The sequence below is a fragment of the Grampus griseus genome (genome assembly GCF_964374135.1).
Source record: "Grampus griseus genome assembly, chromosome: 9".
In the NCBI taxonomy this organism is placed as follows: Eukaryota; Metazoa; Chordata; class Mammalia; order Artiodactyla; family Delphinidae; genus Grampus; species Grampus griseus.
The window spans coordinates 80,326,640-80,350,855 of record NC_139003.1 but is presented as its reverse complement, the minus strand read 5'-3'; the positions used below and the strand labels follow the sequence as shown (position 1 = coordinate 80,350,855).

General features: G+C 37.8%; 1 protein-coding gene across 4 annotated transcripts in view; it reads right to left on the bottom strand.

Moving 5' to 3' along the window:
* Positions 1 to 17,756, bottom strand: part of CACNA2D1 (calcium voltage-gated channel auxiliary subunit alpha2delta 1) — a 512,068-nt gene extending 494,312 nt beyond the window's left edge. For 3 of the 4 annotated variants that reach the window (XM_082661685.1, XM_082661687.1, XM_082661688.1), the window contains exons 1-2: positions 17,638 to 17,756; positions 17,254 to 17,403 (exon numbers count right to left, since the gene is read on the bottom strand). In XM_082661685.1, the coding sequence (XP_082517811.1) occupies positions 17,254 to 17,348 (95 nt within the window). In that variant the 5' untranslated portion in view covers positions 17,349 to 17,403; positions 17,638 to 17,756. Of the gene's footprint in view, positions 1 to 17,253; positions 17,495 to 17,637 lie in introns of those variants that run through there. The other variant, XM_082661686.1, reaches the window with a different exon arrangement.
* Positions 17,757 to 24,216: the final 6,460 nt, after the last annotated feature.

Genomic DNA, 24,216 nt, shown 5'->3' with positions numbered 1-24,216 from the left:
TTTACAAAGCCTCAGCCTCGTAGACCAAGTACGTCTTATACAGATAATTTTTTAAAAAACGAAGTGGGGGAAAAAAACAAAAACAAAAACCTCAACCTGCCCCAGGAATGTTTTATGGTGTTTTCATCTTGATACTGGGACATAAAATTTTTGTGGAGTAAAAATTTTGTATCCATCTGTTTCTTGAATACATCCAAGGAATCCCATAATCCATCAAAAGGGAATAATAGCTACCTTCACAGGAGTCCTGATTTATTGAACTGGTCCTAAAAAGGGTATGCAGCCCTTAACTTTATTACAGTACCAAAATATTTCCTTTGCTGACAGCAAATGCTTGGACCCATTGCAAATAGTAAATGTTCTAAAGAGAGTACATTAAAAGTCAAATAAATCTGCTTGTGAAGAACATAAAATTCCAGTAAGGAACTACAGCATTTAATGATGTGAAATCGGCAGCTCCTTTCGAGCCAAATTATTATGATTACTTTGATGAAAAAAGTCATAGCTATCTAATAGCCAAAATAAAAGGCAAGCATTAAAGTGGGACACATCATTTAAAAAAATCATTCAATGTGAAAATCTTCAATTTTAGGTTTTTTTACATGCCACTTTAAACTGAAAACAGTCATTTAGTTACCTTAAACAGCCAAATCAATTAAACTAGAGATACTCAGATTATGCTCTGCAAATCTAGCTCAAGGAAAGCACAGAAATGGAGGGTGTTTAGACACATTCTAACAGTTTGAAGAAGTAAGGTTATGACTATTGAATCTAATTATTTAAAAACAAAGGTTCACATCTTTTTTAATTTCATTTTTCTACTAACTGATTTTCATTGTAGTATTCTACAAAAATATACATTTGCAATGAATGTGAAATTTACAAAAAGTAAACTCTGTTCCTTTAGGACAGTTAGTGTGAAAAGCACTGAATTAGATAGACAATTACTCTGGCCAGAATTCCCTGGTGTTAGCAAATTAATTAGTGCTAGAGGTATAAGGAGATAAATCCTGAACAAATCAGACAATCAGCTGTACTTCCAAAATGAAATGACTAGGTATGCATAGTGCAGAGCAAGGGAGCACCTGTATGCAAGAAAAGAGGGGCCTTTTTTAGGTAAACTTACTGAGTACCCAGTACTTAGGTATTGTGAAGAAGCATCTTTCAAAGCATCTGCTTTGAAAAGCAGAAGTCATATCATAACTATTCACCAAAATCCAGTCAGTGAAGAGGAGAAATCACATATGGATGCTTTCAGTTACATATGAACATTCCTGCATTAATACTTTATAACTGGGGCATTAGCTAGAGAACATGACCAGTCCAGAAAGATACATATAAGCAAAAACAGATGCTGGTTAGATTTTACAGAATCACTAGTTTATACAGGCAGGGAAATGTACACAATTTAAGGAGAGACCCAAGATTTCACAAAGTATACACCTTAATTTAGAGTTAACTTAATCCTTTACATTTCAAAAGAACTGTCTGACAATTTTTCTATATATTTATTAACAACAATTGTGTAAACTGGCTTAAACCATACCACAGAGAATTCTTTCTTTGTAGAGGGGGGAACGTTCAGCTCACTAATTATGACAACACTAGTAATAAGTAGTTAATGAACTTTTGGGATTTACTTTCCTGACTCCTGATGGGATGGATTGGCACCAATGTGGCAAATCACACTTTGCCTGAGGCAAAAAGGAAGATAGTCATCTGACTGCTTCCAAGAATCTCCAAAGTTTGTGAACATCTAAAGTCAAAAGGAGTGAGCATTCCCATTTTCTAGTTTTTGGTGTCTTTAGGATGGTTGTCTAATAATAAAACCCAAGGGAGGAAGAATTCTAAGATGGCTCCCATGCATCATCTACTCTACTGGAGGGGGGGTGGGACCTGGGGTCAGGAAGAGTTGTCACTCCCATAACTGTTCTGTTATACGACTAAGGTGAAGGGATTCTGTAGATGTAAGTAAGATCCCAAATCACTTGATTCTGAGTTAATCAAAAGAAAGATTATCACAGATGGTCTAACTTAACTAATGAAGGTCCTTAAAAGAGGAACTGGTCCCCCTTTCTGAAAAGAGAGATATTCCCTCTGGCCTTGAAAGAGTAAACTGCCATGTTGTGAGAAGACCTTTGAGAGGGCCATGTGGGAAGGGAGTGAGGGGCCTTTAGGAGCTGAGAACAAACAGGAAAGGGGAGGTAGTCCTACAACCACAAGTAAGTGTCCACAACCACCAAAGCTTGAAAGAGGAGCAGAAAAGTAGCCCTGGAGAGGAACACAGGCCAGTCAACACCTCACTGCAACCTTATGAGACTTTGAGGAAAGGAACCAGTGAAGCCCTGGCTGGACTCTGTGGAAACAGCTAAATCCTTAAGATTTATGCAAAAAAGATGTGGATCAGACTGTGGAAACTGTGAGAAAAGAAATGTCCATTGTTTGTAACAACTGAGTTTGTGGCAATACATTACACAGTGTAGAAAACACCAAACTAAAATAAATAAGTGAGTCTAGATTACTGAATTCTAAATTCATTTTCTCTCTCAGTCTTCATAAAAGATGCACTTATGAAGATTCTGTCTGATTTGTTTCGTTCACTGTACTTTAAACCAGTGATCACGGTCAGTCTTCAATCTCTTTCGTTTAGTCTGATCCACATCTTTTTTACATAAATCTTAAGGATTTAGCTGTTTCTCTAACTTCTCTCATTTAGGAATTACCCTACTAGGAGGAAAGCTAATTAACTGGGCAGAAGGAAAGGCCATACTTAATGTGATTCTGCACACACACCTCTTCCAAACTTTAAGATGCATAATGAGGGCTTCCCTGGTGGCGCAGTGGTTAAGAATCTGCCTGCCAATGCAGGGGTCACGGGTTCAAGCCCTGGTCCAGGAAGATCCCACATGCTGTGGAGCAACTAAGCCCGTGCACCACAGCTACTGAGCCTGTGCTCTAGAGCCCATGAGCCACAACTACTGAGCCTGTGTGCCACAACTACTGAAGCCCGCGCACCTAGAGCCTGAGCTCCGCAACAATAGAAGCCACCGCAACAAGAAGCCAGAGGACCACAATGAAGAGTAGCCCCCGCCTGCCGCAACTAGAGAAAGCCCACACACAGCAAAAAAGACCCAATGCAGCCAACAATAAATAAATAAAATAAATTTTATAAAAAGATGCATAATGAGCCCTAATATTAATTCTCCTTGAAAAAGTATTTTAAACGGTACAATATAATTGATTTATACTCTTCTAAAAACACTTCATAATATTCATTTATTCCTTGGGTAAGACAGGATTATGTGTTTTTTGCTCATCTTAAAAGAAAAAGAAAGCACCACTCTATGTTACACAAGTATCACTATTATTGCTGATATTTAAAAGTTACCATTTTCAGACAGTTTGCAACAAGTACTAGAAACATACTGTCAGATGAGAACATCTAGGGCCTATTTCACAGAATCAAGATCTCACATGACAACAGGCCACTAACATTATTTCTCTGCACACAAGAATGCAAGGTCACTGACTTCCTTATATATTTCTTAACGGGCCCTTCAAACAGACAAAGAAAGGAGTCTGGTACCATACCATGCTTGAGTACAATTGGGGAGAGCACAGAGTATTAAAAAGGTAGGAAAACATCAAACTTTAGCACTTTTGCTTTCAGAAAGATTGTGAGAGAGAAGACTAAAATGTGAGGGCTGGGAGTGGGACCTTTTCAGAGGCATCCTCAAAGGCAGTGGAGTACTCGGGTACCAAGAAACATCTCGTTTATGCTCAACAGACACGTGACAACTAAGAGCTAGTTGTTAGGAAACAGTTGGGCGGTGAGCAATTATAGAAGGTGCTAAAGCCAGGAACTGTTCCTCACAAGATGTTACCTAGGTAGGTCCCACACCTAGTTAGTGGTGGAGGCAAACCGGAACTCAAGTCACCTGACTCCACCAAATTCTCCTGCTTCTAATCAAATTATATTTATCCAGTACTTGCTATGTGCCGTGCTTCATATGAATTAACATTCTTAATTCTCACAACAACCTGATGAAGTTTTAGCAATGAAAGAGTTAACTTGTTCAAGTTACCCAGCTAATAAATGGTAGAACTGAGCTTTGAACCCACATTATTAACCAACCAGGCAAATTCCAAGAGGGAATTAAGCCCTAATGTTCAAAACCATCCATTATTAAGTTCACCTCTATGCCTCTAGAATGGTACTAGCCATGAACCGTTTTTCAGAGAACTGAAAAAATCGTCACTCAAACCATTACCTGTGTTCTGTGGTTCAGATGACACAACTTGGAAAGGCTGCAACCACACCATAAATAGTCACTTTTTAGAATTTAGAAGTACTCGATAGTCACCTACAGGAACGCAGCTTCACTGACACTCAGCATGGAACCAACATCTAATATTCATACATTACGTGTCTGTGTATATGTGTATATATATACATACACACACATATATTTAGTTATAGTTATACAGTTATATATATATATATATAAATAATGTGTTTGCTTGTAATTAAGGCAGGGGTACAGAAACACAAAAATAAAATTGAAAAACAAATACTGAGCAGCCTATTAAACTCAGGTTTTAGATCCCTGTGTATATTATAAAAGCAGACTCTCAGGGGCAAATCTACTTCACTTACGGAAAACAACAGAAGGAGTAGGACCAAATCCAAAGCTTGCAACCCTCAAACTGCCCCTCTGTCACGGTCATTTACACCCAGGGACTCAGCTGGCTTTTAGACACCACACAGACAGGTTGTGTCATCTCTGATAATTTAAGGAGATGAATGACCTCATCTAATTATCAGGCATGGTTTGCACTGTGATGAGTTGCCATTCCCCTATGTTTATTTATCACCATCGAGTATTAATATAAATTTTAAACAATTACTCACCAGCCGACCTTAATACCATGTATCAAACCCCCTGGGAACTGAGCTACACATGCACAATAAAATTTCACCTCATGAAAATTAATTCGGTTTTCTACATTTATATCGACAGGAAAATCAGGTGTTTTGAGACAACCAAGCATTCTACATGTTTAATTTAGAGCAATCTGCACACACCCCATTGTGCCCATCCTCCTGAGGCTTCACATGGCCCATTTGTTTGTCTCTCCTAACATTTTCACAGATGCAAGTTTAAGTCAATTCTAATGAAATGTTATGGCAAAGAAGGGTTGGTATTTTTAAAGTGACAGACGTCATAAGAATTTTACATTCCTTTCTGTGACAAATGTCAAAATGACTGCCATAAAAAGGCAGGTTCCTGGCACTTGAAAACTTGCTGCTTCAATGGTTATCATCAAGTTGTACTCATTAATCATTGGTATTAATGTAAAGTTTCATCTAAAACATCTCTTCCCTCCATGAATCAATTAAAAATGTGCAGCAGAAATTTCATTTAACCGTTTTATTTCTACCAATAAGAGAACAGTGTTTGTGAAAGGCTAAACTCCATTTATATTATAAAGTGAAGGAGTGGGGTTCAATGAGTGTAACTAATCATCAATTGGATGAGTCAAACGAAAATTGGCCTTTTTCAGTATGCTCTTGGCAGTTTTTCTTCTGACTTCTGTGTTCGTTACTAAAAATGCAACTGGTCTCAATTTTACTATTCTGTGCTCGCTCAATTTGCAGGGTTGTCTGAAATCATTTCTATAAACATCGTGGATAGCTTGCTTTATTCACTTTCAAATATTCTGTCTTGAAGCTGAAAACTTCCATCTTTGACAATGAGAGGTTATCAGTGGCAAAGTTGTGACTTTTAAAAACAGACTCAATCTCCTGTGGCACAGACCTCATACGACAGGTGCTGGCTGAAATGTCAAGACGAAGCACATCAAAACCGTGGTCCCTTTTAAGATATAGGTTGCGTCCTGAGCCTAGAGACAGAACACTTCACTCACGCTAGTCCACTGCATCTCTTTTCATTTCCTCTTTATGATTAAAGGCTACACAACTTTTTAAGAAGAAACATTTTTAAGGCCTGCTAATAAGCATCCCTTTTCCCATTCATTTCAGCTTTTTCTGAAAGAAAACAACAGACCAAATGATATGTTAGCACAGTAATCTAGCTCACTAACCCTTAGTCATCAATTCATGATCCCTTGAAGACAGAAAAATCACACGTGGTACAAATAATAAAGCCTGGCCATTAAACAGTCCTTCAAGATTCCCCATGCATCCGCTCACTTGATCCCCATGATATAATACTGTGATTCAGGATTAGGTCAATATTACCCTTGTTCTGCAGATGGAGAAGTTGGACTTAGTGTTAAGTCTGCTCTACTTTACACTGACTCCTTTACCCTCTTGGCCGCGTTGCTAGAATATGCAGCCAGCCACAACTGGAGCAGGTAAGATAATGGGTGCAAAGAAATCCAGGCTCCTGCCATGTAAGGGCAGCAAAGTACAGCAGCTAAGTGTAGGAGTCTAGAATCAAGCTGCTTGGGGTCAAATTTTTTCCTAAAAAAAACTCAGAAAAGTCCTTCATATCAAAACTTTACCTTCCTCATCTATAAAACAGGGATAATACTTATCTTAAGGGACTGACTTAAAGGTTGGATGGATTAAAAAACATGCAGAGTAATTCACAGTGCCTCACATTCAGGAGCTCAAATATGTTAGAAAGCAATGTAACAATAATTGAAAGATAGCTGTAATTATTAGCGTCCAGACTTTCTGTGGGTAGAGACATCAAAATTAGCTCAAGCAAACTGTGAATAGCTATGGAAGAGAAAAAAGAGCAGTCACAAAATGGAAATAAATATCCACCCTAACTCTCCTCAACTCTTGTTACAGACCACAAGGGTGGTTTTTCCACACTGTACTGGGACCAATGAGATCAAGACTGATTCTTAGATCCGCTGGCATTTGCAATCCTAACTGTTCATTCAGTCATCTTGGAAACTCAGGGAACTGCTGTGATGGCAGCTGCCAGTGATTTTCAGACCTTCAGGAGACCTGAGATGCCTCTGTAAGGGTTGACCAGGGACATGCTTTGCAGGAATATTTGTCAGTGGTTTGTTGTCTTATCAAATTCATTATACTGTTTGGGTTTTTTTACAAGGATCTGTTTCAATTCAAATTTCTGCCCTCTGCTAAAGAACGGACATGGGGTTTGGGCAGGTGGGGGGCGGCGGGGAGAAGCACGGACAAAGTAGGGCCACAAGTCACCCCTATCTGCCAAAAAATTAATAAGTGATTCAGGCTAAATTGCCAAAATCAAGAACTATTTGTTCTTTTTTTGTTTTCTTTTGCTTGATACTCCTGTAACATCTTTCTATCATCAGCACATACACTTATTAAATCTAATGACATTTTGCAAAACTACATGGGTCTTCAAGATGACAATCTCTATTTAAAAAAAGGAAAGAAAAGAGAAATAAAGACAAAAGAGAACCAAACGTTGCTGTGTCCAAAGGTAATACAGTGATGTACTAGAGCCTTGTTACTTCCTACCAAATAAAGAAAAACTCTGGTCTGTACCTCTCAAAATGTGAACATTACTAATGTGCATTTATTACATTTCTGAATCATGCCATTCCTTCTTGAGCATGGAATATATAACTTGGAACATTCCTCCAAAAACATCTCCCAGTAAATTAAAAGTGTATCTATCCTATATTCCAACCATCTGCTTTAATGCTCAAGGCTGTTTCATATTTCAAAAGTTACTTTGTAAGACACTGTTTTTCGTCTTGATCCCTTCCTCAGCTGCCTCGGTTCACCCATCAATCATGGCCTCTTTCATCCCTTTCATCTCTCTGCCATTTGGGCTTCTCTCTCTGATATGCTCAAATCTCCCCTCTGTTAACAGTTATTTAGTTGCCTCTACAACCTCCCCTGCCCCCCAGGAACCTTTTTCTAAGAATTGCTTCTTCCTCTATCCATGGTACTAGCAACTGGCCTGTTGCAGTGCAATACCTCTTAATGAGATTGGACCAGGCTATGAGAAGTGACCCAAGCTTAGGCAACCAAAATCCTTTTTCCAAATCCCAACTCCCGGTCTCAAATGAATGAGCTACAGATGATCATCTGGTCCATATTCAAATTACCAACATATCTTTCTTTAGGAGGCTGTGTTTTAGACTAGGATTCTGGTCTCAAACTGTTTGAAAGCTTCAACAGGGAAAATGTAAACCCTCACAGGCATTCAACAACATGAGGGTCAGGAAGCAGATAAAGTCCGTTTGCGAGGACAGAGAAGAATAAGGAGTCAAACAAAGAAAACCAGAGGCTAGAGCAAGAGACGATCCTAATAAAAGCTCCACCCCTTTCTGTAAGTGTTGGCACATCCTTCACCTTGACTCCCATGACCGACCATCCAGCTCCAACTATCACTGAAAAATATTTCACTTTTTGGTTCAAGACAGTCCTATGGTTTTCTACTACCTGCGATCCCAAATGGCCTATTATAACTCCTATTCTCTAAGCAAAACAAAAGAACGCCAAATCCCTTACACTATCTTCCTCTGAACTTGCTACTCTCTCCCTTTCCTCACATTGTCAAGTTCCTTTAAAGAACAATCTGCACTTGCTGCCTTCATATTCTCACCTGCTACCAACTCTTCAAGGCAAGGAAACCATGCTTGCATCCAAAACATTCTACTGAAACTGCTGTCACATCAGCAACGACCTGGTGATGTCCTTAAAGGGCTCATCTTATCCAATCTTTCTGCAATATGAAGGATCCAGACTCTTCTTTTGAAACTCACAGTGCCTATCATAATAGATACCAAATAGATATTCGCTAAATGAATGAATGGACCCATTTTCTGGCTTCAAAGTTACTCAATTCGCCTCCAAATCTGCTTCAGATACATATTTCCAATGGCCCAATAGTCATCTATAGAGACACCACAAACTCAAAATGTCCAACACCGAGCACGTTACTTTCACCCCACCACCAACTTGCTATTACTCCTCTGTGTCTAGTCTAGGAAGTTCAGTATAACATGATCTACCTGTTAAAGAGCCTGGAGCCATCTCCAACACTTCTCTCTTCCTGATTCCCCCAATCCCATAACCAATAGCACCTGAATATTTACCTCTACAATATGTTTCATCCCTGCTTTGCTTTCCCACTGCCACTATTCTCTTTAGACAATGGGCATCTCTCACTCTGGGATGCTGCAAGAGTCTACTAACTGCTCCCATTGTCCCTGCTTAGAATATTTTCTCTTTAATCCATTTTCTACATACTATGATTCAAAACCTATTAATTTTATTTTTAATTAAATAAAAGTCTTAGGATGAAAGCCAAATTTGAGTACCCAGAGCTGGGCTACCACAAATGTCCATGTGTTGTGAACAATGCCCGACTCCCCTTTGGGTCACGTAGGAAGAGAATTCTGATGCAAAAATTGTATCACCTAGACTCAGACTCACGATTCAGTCCCATCAACATCTCTTCCCACCCAGGAGTCCTATGCCTGACATGAAACAGCCCGGGCGTATTTCTTCACCACGTTATGTGCTTTTTCTTGATCACGCTTTGTCAGATTCCACTGCTTCACAATCAGCCTGGAGTTGGGAATGTCTTCCTTGGGGACTCTCTTCCTCAATTGGATTCTCAGCATGTAGTTCAGTGCACTACATAATTTGCTCTGAATAATAATAATTGCATTAATCACTGAATTAAATTACATTTGATGCTAAAAATCTTTGAAACAGGAGACATTAAAAGAGCATAAATCGAAACTATTTTTAAAAAGTAAGAGGTACTATGTACTTAGAGGTCTAAATAGTCTTCAGTGTACTACCTAGAAGCCTAGAACCTGCAAGCTATTTCATTTCTTATAATCTAAGGGATGGAATTTACTAATGGAATTTCTTTCTTTATTATTAGCATTTAAGGTTTTAATAAAGTGTTATACTAATATTTCTTATCTAATGAACCATTTTACCAGGTACTAATATTTCTTATCCAATGAACCATTTTCCCAGAGTTATATAAAAAATAAGAACACTTAATTGTTTCTATTTTTTGAGCTCTAGACCATTTTACTGTCTTTGGTTTCTAAGGTGAATTTCCACATATGAATATTTAGGTCTCTAAAAACAATGTGCAGTAAACAGTATTTCCAGGATAATCGAGCTCACATGGAAAATGGGAAAAAAGAAGAAAATAAAGTAAAGCAAAACAAAATAAAATAACTAACTGCCAACCTTTAGCATCTTTAATGTAACTTTGCACCTCGCTAATCTGAGGGCTCCTCTGCTCCACTTACACACGCATCATTCCTCACAGCATCTCCACCATAACGCCTCTTTTTTTTTTTTAATAAATTTATTTATTTGTTTATTTTTGGCTACGTTGGGTCTTTGTTGCGGTGTGCAGGCTCGTCATTGTGGTGGCTTCTCTTGTTGCAGAGCACGAGCTCTAGGCATGCGGGCTTCAGTAGCTGTGGCACTTGGGCTCTAGAGCGCAGGCTCAGTAGCTGTGGTGCACGGGCTTAGTTGCTCCGCAGCATGTGGGATCTTCCCCGACCAGGGCTCGAACCCGTGTCCCCTGAACTGCCAGGTGGATTCTTAACCACTGCGCCACCAGGGAAGTCCCACCACCACACCACCTCTTGATTATTTTTTTAAAACAGATTTTCCCAGTGTGCATAAGCTCATTTATTTTACTGAGCCATTCCTCCTCTGATTCTCAAAATGAAACATCATTAATGTCTAACCATCCCTTTACATAGCCTGACAGAGGACAACCTCAACAGCTCGCTTCACTCTTTCCCCAATTATCCCCACAGTATGTGGGCAAATGTCAAAGGAACAACAGTCTAGGCCGTTTAACAATTTTGGTGAAAGTGTTGATAATGTATTACAGATTTATCTATGCATCAAAATCCCTCAACAATTTCCCTATAGAGAGAAAAATCTAGTAGTAAGAGATCCCCGACACAGTGAGTGAAGATTCAAGTGCACAGGACCCAAAATTGAGGTCTGGTCACAGGTAACCTGATGGAAAACAAACCAAAACTTTTTCTCCATTTGACTTGATGTTATGTACAAATAATAATAAACTATGACGAATAGTAATTGTGTCTGTGTCTGTGTGTGTGTGTCTGTGTGTGTGTGTGTGTGTGTGTGTGTGTAAGAAAGAGAAAGAGAAGAATTAGTAATTAATTATTTGAATAAAAGAATTCAGGAATTATTTTTCAAAATTTGCCAGGAGACTACTGTAATAAATTTTTAATTACTCAAGAACTTCAGATAAACAGTAGGATTATCCCCAAATCTGAATCATTTTAAATGGGCAACAACATTATTTTCCACTGCCATCATTTCTAGTTTAAGTTGTTCTTCCATTTATGATATAGAATTTAAAATGTATCTGAATTTTTTTAATCCAGCAGAAGCATATGGTTAAAAAAAAAGAAAAAACCAGCAGAAGCAAATGTTAAAATAACATTTAGCCAGAAATATCCCACATTCATATTCAAAGAGAACTTTAAATATTGCTTCATATATAACAGCCTGATTCTGTATTATTGAAATTAACTATAAAAGTGTGCCAGTTTGTTGAGGCCACAATGTCAATCTTTTCCTTGTTTATAATCTTGTTAGAATCTATATAAATGGCAAATTTTAAAGGAGCAGTGGAATTGAACTACCACAAATAAGATAAAGCCTATAAGAAAAACCTAAAAGTTCAGGTTTTACAAACAAAATTTTAAAACCTGTGCAAGTTCTATCCCTGAATCCTAAAACACGGTGCGTCAAATGTTTAATTCTTAAAAATTTCAAAGTATCCCATAATTAAATGGCAGAAATAAAACTGCTTAGTATGCAAAGACCTTTTAATAAGAGCCCAACACTTCAAGTACAATAGTCCCTTCCTCATATTTGTTTTGCTTAACAGACTGCAAGCCTATCTTTAGAACCACGTTTCTGTTGTTACTCATCAATTATGTTAATAACTTGTCCAACAGGACCTGAACAGTTTCAATAGCTCATCTGATTCTCTTAAAAAAATTATTCTTAAATGCTGGTGTTATAAAAATATTCTGAATGAGATTTACTCCCCATAAACAGTTGTGGATTGGCAGAGAGCTTTCAGCATGCACCTTTGTTAACAACCTTACCTTACTCAGGCTCTTCTACCCTAGCAAAACACCTGAAGAAGTTTAAAAATAAATACGTGTGTGTACACATATATATACATAGAGAAAGACATAGACACATAAAATATTATTTATTAAATAGAATACTACAGTAAGATAAACTAGACAAATTATATAATGATGCAATGTTAACATATTTTGGACCCTCAAGGAAAAGGTGGTAAGTACAATATTTTTCACAAAGTGCTACCAATTTCATCTCAATTAACACTGAAGTCAATCACTATTTTTCCTTAAACTCTGTAAACAATATGACACAATAATTTCCAGGTTTTGTGCACACAGAAGAAAACATGAACCATGTGTAAGCTACATGGTTGACTATCTCGGTGCAGTTCCAAGTTTATTGGAAAGCAACCATATGAAAGCTTAGGGAACAGTTGTGGTACTATGCATAAATAGTCCAGGAAAAGAAAGACTCGCTCACACAGTGTGACACAGTGCCTGATACATACCATATGCCTTAGGTAAGTGTGTAATAAATGTAACAGAACAGAGGTCATTCCCCATGGTAAGCAGCTTACATGCTTTTTGAAGTACTTGGATAGACATCTCTTTTATTACAAATGATGGAAGGCTGTCACTTTAATAACAATAAAATGTTACTCTTCAGAAATACTGAAACAAATTCTGATTTTTTTTTCCAAACTTCTATCTAAGTATGCTCATATCAGAGTTGATTATGTCCACACATGGAAGACACTGAAAGAAATCAACAAACTGGACAATATGCCTAAAATATTTCACTTTAACCATTTAAATCCCTACTTTCTAGGTTATAAGTAGTCTGACGACACATATTAGGTACAAGATGTGAATTCAGAAGAACAGATTACTTTCTTGAATATTTGCATCTGTATTGAAAAATAAGAAGAACAGAAATTTCTGTGCATGTGTTGAATATAGAAATACTCCAGAGAACACATTAATTTAAATAATACAGTTTGTGATGGGCATGTGTTTTGGTATTATTTTTTAAATTCCTAAATGCATTGTCATTTCTTATGACTATATACTTCTAAATGTAATCAGTCAATTTGAATACATAATTTCCACGTGTTATTTATGTTTCTGCAAAACATCACCATGTGTAAACCCTAGAAGGAAGAGGATTTTATGTTATTTTTATCAATGTTGGAGAAGTATTGGAAAGGCGTCTACAAAGCAAGGTCTCTTTGAAGAAAGAGAGTGGTAAAGTTTTTACCTATTTTCAAAATGAACAACTTGCGATAGAATCTGATTTTATATGTATTTATTAAATTAAAATTAAATTGGTGAAAGCCATAGGAAAATAAAAAAGGCACATTTTATTTCCTTTTATAAACCATAATAAGCTTAGATTCTTGTACCTTCCCAAAAATGTTTTTTTAGACTGTATCCATTTCAGTCTGCCTAATGCTCATTCAAATGCCTATCCAAACAGCTACCCATATAACCATGTATAAACATTACTAAATTTAATATCATGTTATTACTTGTCTGGAAGAATATATCTACTGTTGCATATTTTAAATGTACACCTGTGGAACAATAAATGTTGTCATCTGGTTAAGCTGATGAAAACTAATCAAAGATCTGAGAAAAGGATTTATTAATGTTCATTGTTTTTAGGTATTATTTCACATTTAATACTGTATCTCATATTTTATCATAAGGCACATTTCCTTCTCTATGTTGTATGTGAATGAGAATAATTATATCACTTCTAACATATGAAAAAGATATCCATTCCAAAGTTATGACACAGAATTTATTTTCTGTAGACTTTACATGTAAATTTGTCTAATAATAGAAAAATATTTATATCCTAAGCAGTCAAACCCCAAAGTACTATTCTTTTATGAGATTTTATGCTTATTTCCTACAGATACCAGTAATTCTTACTAATATATTTATCCCATTATATAGTTTAAACATATTAAAATTCCCATATACCAAAGGGCTCACAGCCAATTATTCTGGACTGATTGGCATTTTGATATGACTGAGATAAAAGTTTAACATGAATAGTAGTTATAACTATGTGCTTTTTTTAAAAACTGGATTTGTAAATAGATTCTAAAATTAGGAGCGACCGATTTAAATTAACATTACAATACTGGCTACCATACTTATTATCCTGAGATTTAAAATAGAAGTGTTTTCACATATGTGCCAAAAAATTATTTCTAAAGCAAGGGAGAATTCCCTTTAGAAAACTACATTTTAAACTATCAATATAACATGTGCATACTATAACATGAAAATGATGTACTTTCCACTCATATACAAACCAATATGCACTAGGTGGCTGCTACCAGATGGCATATTTACGTTTCACACCTTATTGAAACAATCACTGCCAAAAGAAAAACCTAACCTAGCAAAAGAATTGTATCAAAATTCCTTCCTTCGAAAAAAAAAACCCAGTTTTTTTAGTGTTATCTCTTAGAACAGTTTAACTACTATTTTAATTCAGAATATGCTACATGAGAATGTATGTTAAACCAGAGAAAATTAAAGAAAATATTTAGAATGGTATTTATGTTTTATTACAATAATACTTAACCCCTTAATATTATTGTAAACATTCTAAAAAACAAAAACCTTCGTATTACTAATTCTAATTCAGGTCCCACTCCCATGAGTGCATAATGAATTTTATACTGTGTTGATGGCATATTCTTCCTCTTCTGATGATAAAAACTTCTTATATTACTTTTTCTGGAAAAAATAAAATGATCAAAAAACCAAAAGAATTTACTAATGATTTCCAGAGAAATGTATATATAGAAGCACAATAATTTGCCTTTAGTGACACTATAATCTTTGTACTGAGTTTTTAATGAATTTGGAATTTTTCCCAAAGATTTGAGATTTATCCTGATAAATTCTCTGCATCAACTCTTTTCTTGCAAGAAAAGTAAACAGCACATCTTAATAAAATTAGTGCTGTATTTTTTTTAATTTCATAAAGTTTACTCAGAAATACAACATGAAGTACAAATGTCAACTCTCATTTCTCCTTTCCTCAGGTTACTAACTTTTCAAAAAAATAAAGATGCATAAGCCTTACAAAAACATTGCCAATATTTCCTAAAAGAGACTGACTTAGCTCTACAAAATCTTTTATTAAGCTCTTTTTTACAAAATAATTAGTGTTTCATATTATTTGAAAATATCTTAAATTTTCATTGTTAAAAAATAAATTTCAAATCTTTTCAAAGAAAAGAAACTGTGGCTTCCTAAGTCCTATTTTTGCCCACTATTTATTTTCTTTCTTGTCTTTAGTGAATTTCTGACCATGAAAATTGAGCTATTTTAATTTTAGGAAAACATTTATTGCAGATGTCCTTCTTACAACAAGGATTCTTTTATTAATATTTTAGCATGGTCTGTTCAGGAATAAAAGGTTGTATTTTGTAGTACCTTAAAAAGTCATAGTTTTCCCCAATGGTGTGATGAAGCATTCCCTCCAAATGAGAGAAATATTGGTAAATTGTCAGTTAAAAATAACACTTTAAAAATGTGTAAACTGAACACACTGACTGCTTTAAAGCGCCACTTCTTTGACACAAAATGCAAGCGACTCACTTGAGTTCTAGCTTTACAGGCCAAGCTACAAAGAGACTAAAGAAATAAATATATAGAAGTGTAATTTCTTAATAAGAGTGAATAATTTTGAAGCATCTTCGGTGTAATTCTTACTCTTTTCATGTTTCAAAATATCCGCTTGGAACATCCTGCCAATTACAGGAAGATCTACAGATGGCATTTAGCCTCGTGCTTCATAACAAAAAGGATCTGCACTCATTTTTATGGAAGATTATCTAAAATGTACATGACTCTAAATCAATGACAAAAATATTAGACATTCCCCTTAGCCGGGTTAGAACGTGCATCCTTCAGATTCTTGCACTGACACCTAATGTAATAAATACTTTAAGCTGAACCTTAAATAATAGCTGCAGGATTTCAACTGGTAAAGATTCACGGTTAGTATCCACCACAAACTCCAGTATTCAGCACTTGGCCAACAAAGGACAGCAAATAATTCCCAATAGCAAAAATACCGGGAAGGCTACCTTGGGCTTTGTTTTTGTTATGTAAAATTCATTAAAGTGACTCATCCACTTCCGATTACCTACTCTTAGAGGCTTTAAAGTAGCTTCAAGAACCAAAAAAAAAAATTCTTTCCCAGAATGCCTGATAGGCTATTCCGCGCATTTAAAAATATGTGTATATTTATATGTGCCACTGACTTTGTCTTTTTTCCAGCCTAAAAGAGAATTATTATTTTTCATTCCCTTCCTGCCCTGTAACTATACAGCTACCTTCAAACACTCTATTTCCAGAACAGCAGCGAGGTTTTTTTAAGCTATTTTAGAAATGGTATAAATAAGAGAAAATTGCAGGAGACTGGAAACACTCAGTCCCTCCCCCAAAGAATAGGTTCTATTCATTCTAAGAACAGGAACCGCTTGTCCTACGGCACTTAAATGTTTCAAATAGAGGGTGAGGGAGGTTGGGTGGCACGGTCCCGGTACCTGCGAGTCCCTGGGGTGGACAGCACCTCTACCGCGTGAAGCGAGCACTCCTCTCATCAGGAAGGCTGTCGAGCGCGCCCAGTAATTTGGGATCCAAACGAGTTTGGATACCACAGCAATTAGTGAGCATCCCAGAGGCCAAGTGCGGGGAAAGTGCGGGAAAAGTCCACGCTACCCTGGCCAGCCTGCAATTACCTATGTGCAAAATACCCAACCCAAACACAACTTTTTATAGGACTGGGTTTGATGAGAGCGGGTATCTGGCTGGAAACTTTTCCCACAGTACACCTAAACTCTTTTAAGTCCAAGGAATCCTTTTAGAGATGGGCTGAGGCGCCGCGAGTCGTTGGCGGACGTTCCCCAGGACAGCCCGGCCCCGCCGAGGCTCCCAAGACGCGGGCTCGGTGCGCATTCCGGCGGCGAGCAGCGCGCACCTCCCGCTCGGCCTCTCCAGAACCAAGTCCGGCTCACTGCCCACCCCCACGGGCAGAGAAGCCCCTCAACTCGGGAATGGAGCCCACGCCGGGCTTCCGCTGCACCCCTCGGCCCGCACTCCCCGCCCTGCCCGGGCACTTACGTGACGGCCGAAGGAAACGGCTCCTCAGATGAGGGGCCGATCAGCAAAGATTGGAAAAGTGTCAGAGTCAAGGCCAGCAGGCAGCCAGCAGCCATCTTCGCTATCGAAGATCAATCTCGCCTCCCTTCCCAGCCTGGAGAAGGACCGGTGCTGGAAACCACGGGAGGAGAAGGAGCACGGTCAGCCCAAACCGCGGGCGTCTGAGGGCCGGCGCGCCCAGGGCCGGGACCCGGACGCGGGGTCGCGCCGGGGGCTGCAGGGGCGAAGCCCGGCGCGGGGGAAGGGGCGGCGGCGGGCGGACCCACTAGCGCGCGTCGGCTGCTCTGCGCCGCGGCTGCCTCGCCGCCGCCGCCGCCGCCATCAAGGGCGACTTTGGAAACAGACCTGGGCAAGCCCGCCGGCGCTCGCGCTCTCGCTCCCGCTCCCTCTCGATTTCCTCCTTGATTTATTCCCGCGATTGCCGTGGAGAAGGCGGGGGCGGAGGCGGGGGCGGAGAAGGGGTGACGGCACTGGGGAGGGGTGGGGTGGCTGCAGGAATGGGGGAATGGCAGGCGGAGAGACTTGTGGCAGAGAGAGAGAGAGAAAGGCTCCGTCTGGCTTCTCTGGGCAAGTCGGAGGGAGGCGGCTGGGGGTGGGCAGCGGGAGGGCTGGGCGTCAGAGCAGTCGGGCGGAGACGGGCCGGAGCAGCCCTCCATACAAGGGAGACAGGAACTCCCAAAGTCGGCGCCGGCTTGCCCCAGCCGCCCGGCGCGCGGAGGCGGAGCGGAGCCGGCCCAGCGGGGCTCCCCAGGGACCGCCAGCCGCCCGCAGGGTATCCACAGGCTGCAGGGGCTCCGGCCGAGCACTTGGCTCGTGGCTTTGGGGGTTATTTTTGCCCAGGCAGGCAGCGTTCCCCCGGCCCTTCTCCCAGACGCAGAATCCACCGCCTGCCTAGGAATCATGGAGAAGTGATTTGACAACAAATGTAGGAGGGGTTTGTATTTGCATTTTAAAGCACCACTTTTGACTCCCTACCAGGTGGCACTGTTTATTTGCCCGGGAGTGCCAAAGGCTAGAGCCTCCGGCGTGGCTGAGTGCCAGTTGTGGCGGCGGCCCCACGCCCAGGTACCGCTCACCTGGCAAGACAGAGCCTCGGGATCCGGGCTGAGGACAGTCAGAGAAGGACCTGATGCTGTAAAATCCTCCTAGCCCTGCCGTGTGGTAGGACAGGGGTGAAGGGACGAATTCTACACCCAGGGAGCATAGTGCCGTGACAAAGGCTTTGTAACTACCTCCAAAAAGTCCCGAATGCCCTGGTCTGGCCGGTGGGCTGCCCTGCCTTGACAATGTTGCTACAGGATGAGTTCACTTTGTCCCGGTGAGGGCATTAAAAGGGTAAGCAACAGGAACAGGTGGCAATTTGCAAAATGCCCCTGAAATATGGAGGAGGAATTAAGAGAGGGAGAGAGAGCTAGAGAGTAGAAGTCTGCGGACCAGTTTCACCTCCATCCCCAGGAGAAGCAGTGGCAGGCGTGCCCGGGCCTTCTCGTAGGAAAAAACAGAAGGGTCTTGGGTTAGGCCTCTTTTCCCGACCACACAGGCCTCCTTCAGGAAGGCGCTGATGTACCAGGTGGAAAGGTTTCCTTGAACATCTTAAATTCTTAAGCTCCTTGTAGTAGTATATTAGAGCACTTTTGACACCATTCCTGATGAAAAAAAAAAAAGACCATCTTGCATATGCGTAAAAGGTGTCATTATGGGGAGGCCGTCAGATTTTTAATTAGTCTTTCTTTAGTTTCAGTAGAGCTTATGAAAACAGAAGGACATTTATTAATTCGTAATTGATTTTCCATCTCTCTAAAGGCAACCTCCCCAAATAGGGAAGACTGATCGTACTTACTAGCAACGTTTTAAAAGGTGATGCGATTTTATGATTCTTGACCCAGTGATTTTTCCTTCCCCCTTACCTCTCTTTTGTGTGTGTGTGTGCCTTATTTGTTTTCTTTAAATTCTCTACATCTCTATCTTGCTCTGTTTCTTCTTACTGTGAGTGGCCTCATAAAAGGCACCCCCCTGTGACTTGAGTAGCATATGAGAGATGAAGTGGGATGGAATGAGATTGAGAACTTGAGCTCAGATGGATATTTTAAATAACTGAAGGTAGCTTTCCACTCCAAAATTAGAGAACTAAATAGTCAAGTCCAGCTTTTTTTTTTTTTTAAATGATTCAAAAGCAGATTTTCTTCCCCAGCATGGGGATTAGGAATGGCAGAATTAGATGCCCATTACTGTCTACATGATATGTTGGTATCATAATAGCCACACTGCAGAAAACTATTATATTCTGTCAATTATTTCAATAATGACTTCAGACTTCCTACTAAGGTACACCATTTCCAATTTTATATGTTTAAGAGAAAGAGCTTAAGGAATAAGAGAATGTAATAAAGTTCTAGAGAAGGTAAGACAGGCTTCATTATTAACTTTGTTGGCCTTTGAGCCAAATCGCAATTTCTTTGGATCACTCTGATGAAGCACTGTGTTCTCTAATATCTGAAGCTGTTGAAGAGAGATATTGCTCCTGCAGTTCTTTCTGAAAGGGTTGGTTGTCAACTATAAGCCTAAATCATTGCTTAATGCTCTGTTTTGAAGTTTGCCTTTAATTGCTTTTTATCAACCTAAAGCTTTTTTTAATGAGGATATTCAAAATGTGGCTTTGTTTCTAGTGTATGAAAGGTAAACCAAGACCATTTTCACAACATAGCATTATGTGTCTACCGGATTAACCATAGCCTTCCATAATGCACTGTTTCTGTTCAGTTATTTTGGAAAATTCCATGAAAATCAGATCCTATCCCATTAATTTTAATGAAATTTTATTAAGTCACCAAAATTTGCCATTCAAGATAAAATGTTTATAAATCATAAAGATTGATGACAAAGCTGGAATTATGGGCTGTGAGCAAGAAGTGAAAAATCCGTATCTACTATTCATTTAAGAGGAAATATTCTGATAAAGATTAGTTAAGAGTTACAGATGTTTGTATTTAATCATTTCTTTAATAAAGTTTAAAGATCTCATGCAGAGCACTGACTTTTATTTATGACATATTCATGATGTGTAACTTTTGTCTGACTATCAATTTCTATTATATGTAAATATTTAATTTGTTCATATACATTTCATTTTTATTAATTAAAAATGAACTCAGAAAAATATGAACATAATAGCCACAAAATGTTCCCTATTACTCCCTTTTTGTTTTAGGTTATACTATGTATATTGGTAGCATAAAATTCTATTGATATTTCTGTTGTATTTTTCTGTAAGTATGCATGTATAAGAATACATACATTTTTGTATGTATGTATGCATAAGCATGCTTTTTATTATTTATTTTGCAGTACATCAAATTAATTTCTTCAATATTTTGGATTAAAGAATAGGACAAAGAAACTCTAAAAATGGCCTCTCTTTGTTTTTCCTTTTTTTTTTTTTTTCCCCTCTCATGTACAAACACAGACACAGACACTAGAATGGAAAATAATTCTCCTTGGCTAGAAAAGTTTTAAAGGAAATGATGAATTTTCTAGCTTTTTAGCATATCTTAAGAAAAGTAAGGGAACAACTGTGACAACAAACCTTATTTTTTTATATGCAAATAGAGTAAATGACCTGTCTCTGAGATAAATGTATACTGAAGAGCCACAATCAGAAATACTTGTGATTTGAGGCCCTATCATGCTTCTGCACACACACAGATGTGTGCCGAAGAAGGTCAAAGTTAAAGACAAATGGACAGAAAGCTTCAGTTATCTGTGTCCTTGGGGAATATTTTCAGGACATGGGAATACGAAAGAAAGCAACTCAGAAGCTTCAATTCCCAGGAGAATTGTTAAGAAAGTGTGTAGTGGTTTTTAAGTCAGCATTCACATTCAGTACTTTTATACTAAATCAGCACGTTGAGGCCATGATAGAAAACAACACAGAAAAGACACTATCTTAGATAACAAATATGGTCAAATATTTCCTAAAAACAAGACAAATATTTAGAAGACATTTTTGCTTGGCCTGAATAATACAGCTATTGACAGATACCGCATTAAGCTTTTGAGGAAAGAAATGCCTTTTCTAAATGGACACAAAGTAACACGAAAAAGTATTTATTGGAAGTTTATCATTTGCCCTTCAGAGTCTCGTATTGGCAAACTTATGCTAACTTAAGTATGTAGAGAAATTAGCTCTTATGTTTAAAATACCATATCTGCAACAAGCAGTAGTTTTTATGCTATTCTATTTTTCAATCTCTGCTAATCATAGTATGTTTCATTCATTTTTCTTTTATTTTTGCTCTTCCTCTCCTCCCTCAGCCATTAAACTCAAGCATATCTCAGAAAAAAATCAGCACCTACAGTATGACTTTCCATTAAAAACAAACAAAAAAACTCTATTAGACTCTAAAATCTAGATTTCATAGTAAGATCCTTCTCCATAAATAGATGTGGAGTTTTGTTGTTGCTGTTTGAATTGTAAGTTATAGAACAAAGTATATGGAATTCATTTCCTTAGGCCTACACTGACACAGGGAAGTGGAGAATTCAGTTATTTAAGTATTCACTAGCAACAAAAATGCAATGGGAAGTAGTTAATAAGAGACAGACAGCAACATTTGAAATAACAAAAACTAATAACTGTTGGCACTCTTTTCAGTTGTTTTTTGTTTTTTTTTTTTTTTAATTTCATGGGTGCAGATATCTATGAGAGAGAAAGGAAAAGATCATTTTTTGATATGATTCTCCTGAGACTAGGTTTTTAATATGCTTTACACACAATAAAACACCATTAAAACCTAGCATATTTCTATAAGCATTTGGATATGTTAGGAATTAAATTCACCTTCGGTACAGATACATATAATTAATTAATTAGATGAGTGTCCACTGAAGCACCACAAAAGGGTGTTCCTAGGAATTTCTCCTTCTGCAGTAATGAGCATGGGAGAGAAAATGAAAGAGCAATCATTTGATTTTGAAGCCACATATTTTAGACTTAGGTGATTAAAATGCCTACTGTTATTACAAAGAAGACGTAACGATCTGGTCAGTAAACTTAGAGTTAAAATCCCATATTCCACTAATAGATGACAATGATACAATCTCTTTTTTACTCATCTATAACAAATGGGAGATAAAAACTTGTAATTTTTGTATCTGGAAACACTGGAAAATCAATAGAGCAAACATTTTTATATAATAACAGTATTTTCTTCAAGATATATAAGGTGGTGGGATATAATTTCTAAGGGTTCCTGATAATTTGGGGAAGAAATACTGTAATGCCTAATTGGCTGAAGGATATTGTCATATGCTATCAAATATTCTATTGTTTTTTTCATAATTGAATCAGTAATATTTCAACATTTTATACCTTTAAAACTAAGAACAGAGATTTGAACAATACTAAAGATAGCTTGCATTGTGTACAATTTCAATTTATATAAATTGATTTTTCTCTTTCTTATTCAAATTCCTTAAACTTTACTATAAGGTAACTTGTTCTTTACGAATATGATGCTCTTAATGTCCAAGCTACCTAGAAGAAAAGAATTGATTTCATAAATTTGCCAACCTAGGTGACGATAGTCCAAAGTAAAACGGTGAACTGAATCCTGAGTTTCAAGCTGAGCCTATTTATTACCTGGATGTTACTGCCAGTCTTTCTGCTACATAGAGATCAATCTGTCTTTTGCCAAGATGTCATTCATCTTGTGGATAGAATTTATACTTGTCAGGATACTTGCAGATTAATTTGCCTAAGTTTAAACCAAATGCATAACTTTAAAATATCAAATGAATAACTTCAAAATGAAGATCTTTGTCTTTATAATATTCTAGTAACATTTCATAATCTAGTTGCCATTGATAATGATATAATTTATTTAATTACATCACTCAAGTGGTTAGTAGTCATTGTTTGTAATAAGAAGCAGCATGTTTTTTGTTGGGAGGACTGTGTATATTCACACATGTCTGTCTCTTTCTCTGTTAGTACCTGAAAATTCTTTCTATGCAAGACCTGATGTTTCTCAGAATATTATGAGAGTACTTTTGGATTTCCTATATATTGGACTGACTATACATTTCCTTTAAACTTCTTTTTGCCTCAAAGTGTGTAACACTTTTCCCTTTCAACAACAACAAAACACTTATCAAAGATGAACTGTCATCATAAACTTAGTTACAACTCGGTGACAAAACTTCAATTCAAGTCTTAACACATGTCCATGATTCATCAGTGTCCAGGAACAGAGCCCAGTTCTGTTCTTTCCTCTTTTCTTCCCCAAGTCAACCAACCAGCCCCACTCCACCCCTTCTCCACCCCTTCTTTTTATCTTTTTCTTCCCTCACATACAATAGTTGACTGTCTTTAAAACAATACCACAAGAGGGACTCTTTTTTTTCTTTCTTTCTTTAAAGTAATAAGGAGAAAAGGAAGTGAAAAAATCAGGGAATGCAAAGAGAAATTATCCATAAAAAAGAAAATGGAAACATGAAGGAAGAACAATGCGAAGCAAAGAATGAGTTTGTTCCTGTAACACAGATGAACACAATACAAATGAGAAAGAGGTAGAACAGAGCCAGAAACATGAAGGCCAAAACTGGGAATGAAACTAGTAGCATATGTGAGGCAAAAGAGTCGGGCAGATCACTGATTTCAGTATTTAATCACCTAAAATTTTATTGCTAAACAAATATGATACATAATCTTCAATACCCTCCTATTTACAGAAAACATGAATCATTTTTCAAGATTCTTTCTCTAGCCAGGTTATGTGATGCTAATGTTTAACCACTTTTTTAAATAAAAAATGTAAATGATATTAAAGCATTATACAAGGTACAGCTACTGTATATGTTTACAAATTCCCTATGCATTTGATAGGGACAGAAAATATCATCACTTGACATGTAGGATTTTTATAT